At 55.1% G+C, this 13,820-nt stretch overlaps 1 protein-coding gene across 2 annotated transcripts; it reads left to right on the forward strand.

The window, feature by feature from the left end:
- The first annotated feature begins 150 nt into the window (after nucleotides 1-150).
- EMC8 (ER membrane protein complex subunit 8) lies at nucleotides 151-13,326 on the forward strand. 2 transcript variants are annotated; one of them, XM_044270118.1, is made up of 6 exons: nucleotides 151-331; nucleotides 6,370-6,582; nucleotides 10,728-10,804; nucleotides 11,042-11,111; nucleotides 11,882-11,976; nucleotides 12,275-13,326. In XM_044270118.1, exons 2-6 carry the CDS (start codon nucleotides 6,373-6,375, stop codon nucleotides 12,432-12,434), a joined length of 612 nt encoding a protein of 203 aa, XP_044126053.1. In that variant the 5' UTR covers nucleotides 151-331; nucleotides 6,370-6,372; the 3' UTR covers nucleotides 12,435-13,326. The 2 variants fall into 2 exon arrangements, with proteins under 2 accessions (XP_044126053.1, XP_044126054.1); XM_044270119.1 differs by having other exon boundaries at nucleotides 6,373-6,582.
- The last annotated feature ends 494 nt before the right edge of the window (nucleotides 13,327-13,820 follow it).

Genomic DNA, 13,820 nt, shown 5'->3' on the forward strand with positions numbered 1-13,820 from the left:
CAGCGCCGCACTGCACGCCGGACCTTCCCCGGAGGACTCTGTATATAGAGATCGCTGTAGCCCGGAGTGTAGTGTGGACACGAGTGGAGCTTTCCTCGGATATCACTGAGAAGTGACGGTACTAGAGCCAAAGCTAAACCAGCGAACTACTATACTGTGAAAACATGATGTGCCCTCAGTAAAAATGGCCGCCGGTGGTCTGCTCCGTACCATGTGACCTGAGCTCGCTTTACGCCTGTGCTGCGTGTACGACGCTTTACGGCTGTGTGTAAGACTGCTCGCGGTGACAGACGGTTCATTCCTGGCAGAAAGCACCGGAAGCAACCAGGAGGTGAGGGACGGAGACACTGAGGGCTCCCAGGGGGAGGACCGGTGTGATAAGATCTCTGCTACCTGTCACTGAACGCCCCCTCCCCTCAGACATATCCCCAGCACAGCATGACCAGAAATTCATTGTTCTATCGATTTATACCCAATGATTGTTTTCTGGATGGATAAAGGGTTAATTCTTAAAGAGGCCCTCAATATTTATAAATCAGGGTCTATTAGAAATGACCAAATATGTCTGCACCCCTCCCCCGTTTTGTCTGCGTCTGCCCCCCGCGCTGCCTCCGCGCCTTTCCCCCCGTGCTGCCTCCGCGCCTGCGTCTGTCCCCCCCGTGCTGCCTCCGCGCCTGCGTCTGTCCCCCCTCCGAACTGCCTCCGCGCCTGCGTCTGTCCCCCCTCCGAACTGCCTCCGCGCCTGCGTCTGTCCCCCCTCCGAACTGCCTCCGCGCCTGCGTCTGTCCCCCCTCCGAACTGCCTCCGCGCCTGCGTCTGTCCCCCCCCCCCGTGCTGCCTCCGCGCCTGCGTCTGTCCCCCCTCCGAACTGCCTCCGCGCCTGCGTCTGTCCCCCCTCCGAACTGCCTCCGCGCCTGCGTCTGTCCCCCCTCCGAACTGCCTCCGCGCCTGCGTCTGTCCCCCCTCCGAACTGCCTCCGCGGCTGCGTCTGTCCCCCCTCCGAACTGCCTCCGCGCCTGCGTCTGTCCCCCCCCCCGTGCTGCCTCCGCGCCTGCGTCTATCCCCCCCGTGCTGCCTCCGCGCCTGCCTCTATCCCCCCCCGTGCTGCCTCCGCGCCTGCGTCTGTCCCCCCCCGTGCTGCCTCCGCGCCTGCGTCTGTCCCCCCCCCGTGCTGCCTCCGCGCCTGCGTCTGTCCCCCCCGTGCTGCCTCCGCGCCTGCGTCTGTCCCCCCCGTGCTGCCTCCGCGCCTGCGTCTGTCCCCCCCGTGCTGCCTCCGCGCCTGCGTCTATCCCCCCGTGCTGCCTCCGCGCCTGCGTCTATCCCCCCGTGCTGCCTCCGCGCCTGCGTCTATCCCCCCGTGCTGCCTCCGCGCCTGCGTCTATCCCCCCGTGCTGCCTCCGCGCCTGCGTCTATCCCCCCGTGCTGCCTCCGCGCCTGCGTCTATCCCCCCCCCCGTGCTGCCTCCGCGCCTGCGTCTATCCCCCCCCCGTGCTGCCTCCGCGCCTGCGTCTATCCCCCCCCCGTGCTGCCTCCGCGCCTGCGTCTGTCCCCCCCCGTGCTGCCTCCGCGCCTGCGTCTATCCCCCCCCCGTGCTGCCTCCGCGCCTGCGTCTGTCCCCCCCGTGCTGCCTCCGCGCCTGCGTCTGTCCCCCCCCCGTGCTGCCTCCGCGCCTGCGTCTGTCCCCCCCGTGCTGCCTCCGCGCCTGCGTCTGTCCCCCCCCGTGCTGCCTCCGCGCCTGCGTCTGTCCCCCCCCGTGCTGCCTCCGCGCCTGCATCTGTCCCCCCCCCGTGCTGCCTCCGCGCCTGCATCTGTCCCCCCCCCGTGCTGCCTCCGCGCCTGCGTCTGTCCCCCCCCCGTGCTGCCTCCGCGCCTGCGTCTGTCCCCCCCCGCGCTGCCTCCGCGCCTGCGTCTGTCCCCCCCCGCGCTGCCTCCGCGCCTGCGTCTGTCCCCCCCCGCGCTGCCTCCGCGCCTGCGTCTGTCCCCCCCCGTGCTGCCTCCGCGCCTGCGTCTGTCCCCCCCCGAAGTGCCTCCGCGCCTGCGTCTGTCCCCCCTCCGAAGTGCCTCCGCGCCTGCGTCTGTCCCCCCTCCGAAGTGCCTCCGCGCCTGCGTCTGTCCCCCCTCCGAAGTGCCTCCGCGCCTGCGTCTGTCCCCCCTCCGAAGTGCCTCCGCGCCTGCGTCTGTCCCCCCTCCGAAGTGCCTCCGCGCCTGCGTCTGTCCCCCCTCCGAAGTGCCTCCGCGCCTGCGTCTGTCCCCCCTCCGAAGTGCCTCCGCGCCTGCGTCTGTCCCCCCTCCGAAGTGCCTCCGCGCCTGCGTCTGTCCCCCCTCCGAAGTGCCTCCGCGCCTGCGTCTGTCCCCCCTCCGAAGTGCCTCCGCGCCTGCGTCTGTCCCCCCTCCGAAGTGCCTCCGCGCCTGCGTCTGTCCCCCCTCCGAAGTGCCTCCGCGCCTGCGTCTGTCCCCCCTCCGAAGTGCCTCCGCGCCTGCGTCTGTCCCCCCTCCGAAGTGCCTCCGCGCCTGCGTCTGTCCCCCCTCCGAAGTGCCTCCGCGCCTGCGTCTGTCCCCCCTCCGAAGTGCCTCCGCGCCTGCGTCTGTCCCCCCTCCGAAGTGCCTCCGCGCCTGCGTCTGTCCCCCCTCCGAAGTGCCTCCGCGCCTGCGTCTGTCCCCCCTCCGAAGTGCATCCGCGCCTGCGTCTGTCCCCCCTCCGAAGTGCCTCCGCGCCTGCGTCTGTCCCCCCTCCGAACTGCCTCCGCGCCTGCGTCTGTCCCCCCTCCGAACTGCCTCCGCGCCTGCGTCTGTCCCCCCTCCGAACTGCCTCCGCGCCTGCGTCTGTCCCCCCTCCGAACTGCCTCCGCGCCTGCGTCTGTCCCCCCTCCGAACTTCCTCCGCGCCTGCGTCTGTCCCCCCCCCCCCCCCGTGCTGCCTCCGCGCCTGCGTCTATCCCCCCCGTGCTGCCTCCGCGCCTGCGTCTATCCCCCCCCCGTGCTGCCTCCGCGCCTGCGTCTGTCCCCCCCGTGCTGCCTCCGCGCCTGCGTCTGTCCCCCCCGTGCTGCCTCCGCGCCTGCGTCTGTCCCCCCCGTGCTGCCTCCGCGCCTGCGTCTGTCCCCCCGTGCTGCCTCCGCGCCTGCGTCTATCCCCCCCCCCCGTGCTGCCTCCGCGCCTGCGTCTATCCCCCCCCCCCGTGCTGCCTCCGCGCCTGCGTCTATCCCCCCCCCGTGGCTGCCTCCGCGCCTGCGTCTATCCCCCCCCGTGCTTGCCTCCGCGCCTGCGTCTATCCCCCCCCCGTGCTGCCTCCGCGCCTGCGTCTAATCCCCCCCCGTGCTGCCTCCGCGCCTGCGTCTATCCCCCCCCGTGCTGCCTCCGCGCCCTGCGTCTGTCCACCCCCCGTGCTGCCTCCGCGCCTGCGTCTGTCCCCCCCCCGTGCTGCCTCCGCGCCTGCGTCTGTCCCCCCCCCGTGCTGCCTCCGCGCCTGCGTCTGTCCCCCCCCGCGCTGCCTCCGCGCCTGCGTCTGTCCCCCCCCGCGCTGCCTCCGCGCCTGCGTCTGTCCCCCCCCGCGCTGCCTCCGCGCCTGCGTCTGTCCCCCCCCGCGCTGCCTCCGCGCCTGCGTCTGTCCCCCCCCCGAGCTGCCTCCGCGCCTGGTCTGTCCCCCCCCCGAAGTGCCTCCGCGACTGTGTCTGTCCCCCCTCCGAAGTGCCTCCGCGCCTGCGTCTGTCCCCCCTCCGAAGTGCCTCCGCGCCTGCGTCTGTCCCCCCTCCGAAGTGCCTCCGCGCCTGCGTCTGTCCCCCCTCCGAAGTGCCTCCGCGCCTGCGTCTGTCCCCCCTCCGAAGTGCCTCCGCGCCTGCGTCTGTCCCCCCTCCGAAGTGCCTCCGCGCCTGCGTCTGTCCCCCCTCCGAAGTGCATCCGCGCCTGCGTCTGTCCCCCCGTCCGAAGTGCCTCCGCGCCTGCGTCTGTCCCCCCTCCGAACTGCCTCCGCGCCTGCGTCTGTCCCCCCTCCGTAACTGCCTCCGCGCCTGCGTCTGTCCCCCCCCGTGCTGCCTCCGCGCCTGCGTCTGTCCCCCCCCGTGCTGCCTCCGCGCCTGCGTCTGTCCCCCCCGTGCTGCCTCCGCGCCTGCGTCTGTCCCCCCCCCGTGCTGCCTCCGCGCCTGCGTCTGTCCCCCCCGTGCTGCCCCCGCGCCTGCGTCTGTCCCCCCCCGTGCCTCCGCGCCTGCGTCTGTCCCCCCCCCGTGCTGCCTCCGCGCCTGCGTCTGTCCCCACCCCCGTGCTGCCTCCGCGCCTGCGTCTGTCCCCCCCCCGTGCTGCCTCCGCGCCTGCGTCTGTCCCCCCCCTCGTGCTGCCTCCGCGCCTGCGTCTGTCCCCCCCGTGGCTGCCTCCGCGGCCTGCGTCTGTCCCCCCCCGTGCTGCCTCCGCGCCTGCGTCTGTCCCCCCCCCGTGCTGCCTCCGCGCCTGCGTCTGTCCCCCCCCCGTGCTGCCTCCGCGCCTGCGTCTATCCCCCCGTGCTGCCTCCGCGCCTGCGTCTATCCCCCCCCCGTGCTGCCTCCGCGCCTGCGTCTGTCCCCCCTCCGAAGTGCCTCCGCGCCTGCGTCTGTCCCCCCCTCCGAAGTGCCTCCGCGCCTGCGTCTGTTCCCCCCCCCGTGCTGCCTCCGCGACCTGCGTCTGTTTCCCCCCCCGTGCTGCCTCCGCGCCTGCGTCTGTTCCCCCCCCCGTGCTGCCTCCGCACCTGCGTCTGTTCCCCTCAACAACGAGCCGACTCCATATAAACAGAACAACCTGAGTCTCTGCAGCTCAAAAAATATAATAATCTTTATTGAATAAATATACATAACATGATAAAAAGAGATGAATAACATCAGTATAAGGTGCGCTACCACCTGAGGGACAATATAAAAATGCAGTCACAATAGAGGGTGGGTATGAATAGTAATTATTAAATTGTCCAATATATGGCAAATAATAAATTCACTAATGTTACAGGGAGTCAATAGCAAATGCTAAGACATGCATCAATCATGTCCTATACATAAACCCCTCCCTCAAAGGTAAACAGTACATGAGCCAAGATGGTCGTTACCTACCCATAATAAGTAATCCCCCCAGGAGAGCCGCACACCCCAACACCCGTTTCAACAAAACCTTCATCTGGGGGCCATCGCCACTTGAACACCCTGCTTATCACTGTGTATAGTATAAGGACAGGAGAGGTGAAAACTGATTATCTATCATCACTAGAACACCCTGCTTATCACTGTGTATAGTATAAGGCAGTGTTTCCCAACCAGTGTGCCTCCAGCTGTTGCAAAACTAAAACTCCCAGCATGCCCACACAGCCAAAGGCTGTCTGGGCATGCTGGGAGTTGTAGTTTTTCAACAGCTGGAGGCACACTGGTTGGGAAACACTGGTATAAGGACAGGAGAGGTGAGAACTGATTATCTATCATCACTAGAACACACTGCTTATCGCTGTGTATAGTATAAGGACAGGAGAGAACACAGGAGAGGCGAGAACTGATCATCTATTATCACTAGAACACCCTGCTTAGCACTGTGTATAGTATAAGGACAGGAGAGGTGAGAACTGATTATCTATCATCACTAGAACACCCTGCTTATCACTGTGTATAGTATAAGGACAGGAGAGGTGAGAACTGATCATCTATTATCACTAGAACACCCTGCTTAGCACTGTGTATAGTATAAGGACAGGAGAGGTGAGAACTGATTATCTATCATCACTAGAACACCCTGCTTATCACTGTGTATAGTATAAGGACAGGAGAGGTGAGAACTGATCATCTATTATCACTAGAACACCCTGCTTAGCACTGTGTATAGTATAAGGACAGGAGAGGTGAGAACTGATTATCTATCATCACTAGAACACACTGCTTATCGCTGTGTATAGTATAAGGACAGGAGAGGTGAGAACTGATTATCTATCATCACTAGAACACACTGCTTATCGCTGTGTATAGTATAAGGACAGGAGAGAACACAGGAGAGGCGAGAACTGATTATCATCACTAGAACACCCTGCTTAGCACTGTGTATAGTATAAGGACAGGAGAGAACTGATTATCTATCATCACTAGAACACACTGCTTATCGCTGTGTATAGTATAAGGACAGGAGAGAGGAGAACTGATTATCTATCACCATTAGTACACCCTGCTTACCAGTGTTTTTGATAAATAGCAGCCTTACGGCAGATTCACACTGCAGAATTGTGGTGCCAAACATTCCCTCATTTGATCTAATGTGTTTCATCACATATAATAATTATGGAAGGGGGCGTGGACTATTTTATAATTGTGAGGGGGTAAAGAATGATCCCCGTTATCTTCCGACCCATAATAACTGTCTTCCCTTCTTCCTGCACAGAAGATGCCTGTCTTTAAGTTGACGACACAAGCGTACTGCAAGATGATGCTGCATGGCGCCAAGCACCCAGCCTGCTCCGTGAACGGCATCCTGGTGGCCGAGAAGCAGAAGCGTAAAGAGGCTTCGCAGCAGCAGGTCCTATTTGTGGACTGCATCCCGCTGTTCCATGGCACAATTGCCCTGTCACCGGTGTTAGAGGTGGCGCTGACGCTGGTAAGAGGGGATGTGACCTACGGCTGACGCTCTGCTGTGGTCAGACACGGCAGTTATTAATAATGGCGCAGTCACCAGGGCGTCTGGTGATACGTGAACACCGCTGCCTTCACACGAGTGGAGTATTCTGATACAGAGCTAATTTTAATTCTGAGTCTACGATTTTCACCCGAATGTAAAAAATGTGTGCGTATGCTAAGAATGCATGGGAAAAGCCCATTGAGGTTTATTTGATTGATGCGCCTGCGCGTGATCCGTGCTCTGGTGAGGCTGTCACCCATGTGATCACGGCTGAGATCAGGGAGAACTGGCATCCTTTGATGACTTTGTCAGAGCATTATATGAAGGTTTCCGCTGTCCCGGACAGCTCACGTTTATCTGTCCAAGGACATTCCTGAATGTCCTTGCAGAGAGGGCAGCTGCATGCTAAAAGTGCAGGAGGCCATGGCTCCCCATAGAGAAGGCAGAGGCGCTTTATTACTGTCCCCGACTCCCCATTGCTGGGTCCAGGTCAAGCAGCGGTCAGTGCCGCTTCCTGTTTTGACCCAAGTAAACACTTGATGATCGGGTCCCAGGTAACTGCAGGAGCCGCGGGGTCTTGGGGGATACAGGTCGGCTCTGCAGTACATATCAGGGGGCTGTATTCCCCGCTGTAACTGGGCTCAATATGTTATCCCCAATTATAGGAGAAATCTTCAAAAAAACGAAACAATGTAATGCTAAATGCACATGTGTGAAATAGAAATAAAGAACGCCACTGATAGCCACACCTCCAGCTTCTAGCCCCGCCCCTCCACCATATTCTATTTGTCCCCAGATCAGAAAAAGGGCACAATTTAAATGTTTATAAAATTGGGGAAAAACAGACCTCCCCCCCCAGGAATAAAGATTAAAAACAAAAAATAGAAATAGACTTCTAGAATGTATAGGCGCTCACCCGTCTACGTGCTCAAGGTCTGGCTGATGTATGTAGGAATAGGTTTTGTTAATAGACCGGCACACTATATCTGGAAGCAAGTAGAGAGACAATAAGTGATATTTATTATCCTAATTATAGTGAAAAGTACGGAAAATAGGGATATCTAAGGAAATGGGGAAAAGGTTAAAATTAAGAAAAAAATATACAGTTAAAAGGTAACAAAGTTAAAATAGAAGTAAAAATTAAAATTAAAAAAATTAGCAAAATCCGCTTGCACAAAAAGCAGTTCCTTGTTAGGGATCTCTCTCTGTTACTGGTAATACAGTTGCTGTATATCCACAGTGTAGTAACAATATGTTCTGCTGGGTGCTTCTTTGTTGGGTATTTAAATACTGCAGATACTGTATATTAGTTGGATGGCGCCAAATCAAATTCACAAGTATCGCAGATTAGAAAACTTTTCAGCCAATAATTGTCCGATTTTTATAGTACAGCTATCTGTTTCATTAAACAATGCAGCCGCTACATCAACTAATAAATGATCCAAGTGAAGCAGTTGCTGTGACACAATAGAAAATCCAAGTGATCCAGCAGGCGAGCACCGATTATATCCCACAAGGAGAAAGTGTGCTGCCTGCCATAGAGTCTTCCCGTGAGTTCACTCACTCCTGTTCTCCGTGCGTCCTCCTCTCTCAGCGTTCACGGCAGGTTCGGCGTCTCACGTGATATTGTGGGCACGACAAACCACGTGATGTTGTATGTACCCGGCGTCCCACGTGGTGTAGAGGCTCGGCGTCCGTGCGGTCAGCGCGCGCTGGCTGTATATACCGGGGAGGTTGCTGTGGATCTGTGGGCTGGTATAGTTTAATGGAAGCGCTTCCAAACCAGTTGATATGTTATCATTTAATGTCTGAACAGGTAACGTTGAATCACCAGACGCGTTTCGGGGTCTCATCTGACCCCATCCTCAGTGGTGACCCGCCACTGGTTGTAACGCCCTTTTTATCCACTTCCTCCAAATTAAAGGGTGATTATTTCTCACCGATACAATCGGGATGAGTATATCCCTTGTTGTCCGTGGTCGAGCTTATCCTAGGCCATTATCGCTGAGAGGCCCATTATGTGTCTCTTATCTTTCAATATATTAATTGAGAAAAAAACAATATAAAAATGCATCAAATATATATGTAAAATGGAGACAAAAAATGTATAAAAATATATAAAAATAGAAAGTATATTTATTTATATGTAGACTGTATAGATGTGTAACACAGGGGTATATTTGGGAGGACTATACAAATGAGCTGTATAAGTGGACTATATGAAAGGGCAGGATATTTGGGGGAAAACTATACAAATATGTATCAAGTTTAAGGATATACTATATGTAAGGAGGCCCTCATAGGATTAATGTCTATTAAAGGGGTTGTCCAGGTTAAGAGCAGAACAGGGGCAAACCTCCATTTTCACCCTGGCAGCCCCCCTGGCTTGAGCATTGGAGCAGTTCATGCTCCGATGCTCTCCTTTGCTCTGCGCTAAATCGTGCAGGGCAAAGGCATTTTTAGGAGTTCCGGTGACGTACCGGGCTCTCTATGTGACCTCACTGGCACTGATGGGCGGGCTTTAGTGCTGCCCTAGCCAGTAAAACGGCTAGGGCAGCGCTAAAGCCCACCCATCAAAGCCGGTGACGTCACCGAACACACTGCCGGGCGGAAGCTTCCGCCCGGCAGTGTGTTATGATAAACAAAAGAGCCTGTGCCCTGCGCGCTGTGGCGTAGGGCAAGGGGGCGCATCAGAGCATGAGATACTCCGATGCTAGCCTCAGGGAGGCTGCCTGGGTGAAAATAAGGGTACGGTATGTCCGGGTTTAGCTCTGAACCCAGACAACCCCTTTAATGACTGGCATTTTCACAATTAACTAGTGGTCTCCTGGATAGGTCTTTGACGGAATGACTTGTTGACAATTTTTCTATTCTGCGATACTTGTGAATTTGATTTGGCGCCATCCAACTAATATACAATATCTGCAGTATTTAAATACCCAACAAAGAAGCACCCAGCAGAACATATTGTTACTACACTGTGGATATACAGCAACTGTATTACCAGTAACAGAGAGAGATCCCTAACAAGGACACTTACTGGTACCACATGTGGGGCCAAACCAACTTCTTTTTGTGCAAGTGAATTTAAATTTTTACTTCTATTTTGACTTTGACCTTTTAACTGTATTTTTTTTTCTTAAAGGGAACCTGTCACCAGGATTTTGTGTATAGAGCTGAGGACATGGGTTGCTAGATGGCCGCTAACACATCCGCAATATCCAGGTCCCATAGCTCTGTGTGCTTTTATTGTGTAAAAAAACCTATTTGATACATATGCAAATTAACATAAGAGTCATATCTTGTGTGACCAGAGAAGAGTCATATTTTCAAGCTCTGACTCCTCTCAGGTTAATTTGCATATGTATCAAATCGGGTTTTTTACACGATTAAAAAAAGCACACAGAGCTATGGGGACTGGGTATTGCGGATGTGCTAGCGGATACACAAAATCCTGGTGACAGGTTTTCCTTTAATTTTAACCTTTTTCCCATTTACTTAGATATCCCTATTTTTCCGTACTTTTAACTGTAATTAGGATAATAAATATCACTTATTGTCTCTCTACTTGCTACCGGATATAGTGTGCGGTTTATTAACAAAACCTAAAAACAAAAAATACTCTTAAGAAAAATGGTAAAAGAATAACTCCCAGCACGTCACCGATAAACGATGCAAAAATTGTTTAAATAACTCCAAAAAAAGTTATGGTTTTTAAAGCTACATGAACTGAAAAGAATCCGTGTCTGTTATAGGACCCCGCTGGGGAATGGACTTCAGATGCAGCAGTGCTTGCTGAGTACATCCAGCGCCACCTCTTCTTCTCTCCGCTGGGCTTTGTGTGCCCGCTGCAGTGGTCATGCACGCGATGTGATGTCACCGCTGCAGCCGGGTGAGTGGAGGGAACAGGATCGGTGTCGCTGGATGCATTGTGAACGTCATTGAAAGTAAATAAAACCGCCCCAGAATATGTTTTCTGCTCAACCCCTAAAACGGCGTGATGGCAGCAAGTCCTCGGCAAGTCCTGCGGGTGTGATCCGACGAGTGCTGCGGGGCTCCAGGGTGTCCCTGTGATTAGTGGGGGCGCGGTGCCGCACCTGACACCTGCTGTTCTGTCTTCTCAGATTGACACGTGGTGTAAAGAGAACGGTTACGTGATCGCCGGCTACTACCAGGGGAACGAGCGGCTGAAAGACAACAGGTCAGTGCTGCGCCCTATTCTTCACACCGCAGATTCACGCAGGCTGAGGTCATGTGACTGCTGCGCGACAACCACGTCCGATTACATGGCGGTGCAGAGCAATCCATTCATGTGACCGCCCCACAGCTGTAAACCGTGTCTCGTGCATCCAGTATAGACAGGATTTGTGTATCGGATGGAACCTGGACAATCCGAATGAAAACCTCCGTTCTTTATGTATTTTTACTTGTTTTTCAGTCTTAACACGGTCGCTGAGAGAATCGCCTCCCGGATCGCAGAGGGCTACAGTGACGCAGCTTTAATAATGGTACAGAAATCCATGATATCCTCCAGGGGGCAGGTCATAATAATCAGACTGTCAGTGTGGGGGATGGAGTATTACATGGTGGGGGGTCATCCTATCGGTGTGGGTGGTGGAGTATTACAGTGGATATAATTTACACGCCCCTGTTACAATGTCCGGTTTCTGTGCTGTAAAAAAAATGAGACAAAGATAAATCATTTCAGAAGTTTTTCCACCTTTAATGTGACCTATAAACTGTACAACTCAATTGAAAAACAACTGAAATCTTTTAGGTGGAGGGAAGAAAACAAAAAAAACTAAAATAATGTGGTTGCATAAGTGTGCACCCCCTCTTATAGCTGGGGATGTCGCTGTGTTCAGAATTAAGCAATCACATTCAGAATCCTGTTAGATCGCAGTCAGCATACACGACAGCATGGAGTATTTATCCTGTCATTGTGGGGAGTGGAGTATTATATGGAGGGGGGCCATTCTGTTACTGCGGGGGGTGCAGTATTATATGGAGGGGGACCATTCTGTTACTGTAGGGGGTGCAGTATTATATGGAGGGGGACCATTCTGTTACTGTGGGGGGCAGCCTGTCAGTTGTAAAGTGGGACTCCCCAGCAACAGCTGAAATACATGGTTTAGGTAAAATTCTGGGAGCCGGGTCCAGTTCTGCCATTGTGTTTGCTGTCACTGAGCAGCGCCCCCGGTGGCAGCAGTTATTAGTCAGAGATGGGTGTCCGTTATGTTCTGGCCGTAACGCTGCGTCTTCTGCTCTGTGTCCTCAGGTGGACAACTCCAAATTCTCCATGGACTGTATAATCCCTTCCATCCACGTGTACGAGTCCCATGATAATAGATGGAAAGCCAAAGACCCTCACGAGTGAGTATCCGTACAGACGTGTCCGCATCCTGGAAAGCTGGGTAAAATCCCATATAGTTGCTGTTACAGCTCCCACAGTGGCTGTCGCCCAGCTTTCTTGGGGTCTGGACTATATTGCAACACACCTAAGCAATCTCTCCTCTCCGTAGTCTGAGAAAGCTGGGTGACAACTTTCCTGGGAGCCATATTGCCCACCACCCAGCTTTCCCAGAAATGGATACAAGGAAGGATGGGTGTGCAGTGGGGGTGTTGTGGTTTTGGGGTCCGGGCACTGAGGGCTTCTCATGTTCCCCTCCAGAGATGTCTTTGAAGACTGGCCAGAGGCTCAGAGGATCACGGCGTCTCTCATGGATGGCCGCTCGTACGAAACCCTCGTGGATTTTGACAGCCACCTAGACGACTTACGCAACGACTGGGCCAATCCTGAAATCAACAAGTCCATCATTCATCTATGCTAAGGTCAGGGGGCCGCCGCCAGCCCGCACTATGCAAGATGACCGCCGAATGTAGAAGGAGTCAATGACAGCCATTTCTACTGCCGGGCAGATTTCGATCTGTGAACAGACCACATTTTTATGGGGGCCCCTCGTACATCCAGACGGGACCTGTGAGGGGGTGTCCACCCGGGTGATGCCGTCCACGCCCCAGAACTGCCGCTCACCGGCTCTACAGAGCGCTCTGTGTTTTCTAGAACGGCGTGGAGATGATTTATACGGAGAATCTCCCGCTTTGTGTTGTTTTTCAGATGATTTTCATAGAGAATTAATAATGAGACATTTTATCAACCGAAAATCTACAGAAATGTACCCAAAATTTAACCTGAGTCACAGACAAATGCCGACCCCTGCCGTCTCAAACGCGGACGCACAATTACTTACAGTCTTTTTATTTTTGGTGCTGGGACAGAGACTAGAGATACCCTTTTTATAACGTGATAACGGTTCCATCCCTGCTGCCTGTCAGTGAATAGAAGAGCAGTTCCCTCCTCTTCACCACTACTATATTTTTCGCTCGTCCTTTTATATCTTGTTCGCAGTCTGCCGGGTTCCCGCGTAGCAGTAGTGCACCATCTGGCGAAACTTTGCACACGCCGCTGTGAATCGCCGTGGTTTTTGGCCACGCAGTTTTCACACGCGACAAATGCTCATGTGCGTTTGACACGCTGCACTCTGTGTGAACCCGGCATCGCCGCCCCCCCCCCCCCGCAACGTCTTATGCTCACTCCCCCGTTTCTCGCCTTCTCCTCGCGGTCCAGGACTTTGCACGGTATTTTGAAGAGACACAGAATATATTTTAATTTTTTTGTTCCGGTGTTTGTTTCATGAAAATAATAAAAAAATAGAATTCTGACGTTTCTGCAGTTTTCTCTCGGCCTCGTCTTATTTTACAGCTTACTGTAAGGAATCCGACCTCGCCATCACTAGTAGGAGTCTAAAGGGGGTCGCCCACAAAAAGTGTTTGTGATCTGTCCACGGAATAAGTGTGAATGTGTAATAGGCGGGACCCCCAGCGGTCACCAGAGGCCGCCTAGAGAGTGGAGCGGCAGTGTGTGTCACTTCTATGGGACGACAGGCATGGCCGCGCTCGGGTCACACATGCGCACTACCGCCCCACTCCATAGCCTTCCCCAGGACCTCCGTTCTCATCGCTGGGGGGTCTCAGTATTGCACGTCTATCACTTATCCTGTGGACAGGTCATAAAGGTTGTTCATCGGACGACCCCTTTAATATAATGTTGGAAATATAAACTTACTTTATTCTGATGTCCTTTACTCCAGTCACATCTAAAGCTAAATCCTGGATTCTGCAGGTTTCCTGTTCCCACAATGCACTGCTCTCCGGAA

The sequence above is a fragment of the Bufo gargarizans genome, chromosome 10 (genome assembly GCF_014858855.1).
Source record: "Bufo gargarizans isolate SCDJY-AF-19 chromosome 10, ASM1485885v1, whole genome shotgun sequence".
In the NCBI taxonomy this organism is placed as follows: Eukaryota; Metazoa; Chordata; class Amphibia; order Anura; family Bufonidae; genus Bufo; species Bufo gargarizans.

What these genes read in the sequence shown, in the direction of transcription:
- EMC8 (XM_044270118.1), top strand. Translation starts at nt 6,373, where the DNA reads ATGCCTGTCTTTAAGTTGACGACACAAGCGTACTGCAAGATGATGCTG. An exon ending in TAGAGGTGGCGCTGACGCTG is followed by an intron (nt 6,583 to 10,727) that starts GTAAGAGGGGAT and finishes CTGTCTTCTCAG; the next exon opens with ATTGACACGTGGTGTAAAGA. An exon ending in GAGCGGCTGAAAGACAACAG is followed by an intron (nt 10,805 to 11,041) that starts GTCAGTGCTGCG and finishes CTTGTTTTTCAG; the next exon opens with TCTTAACACGGTCGCTGAGA.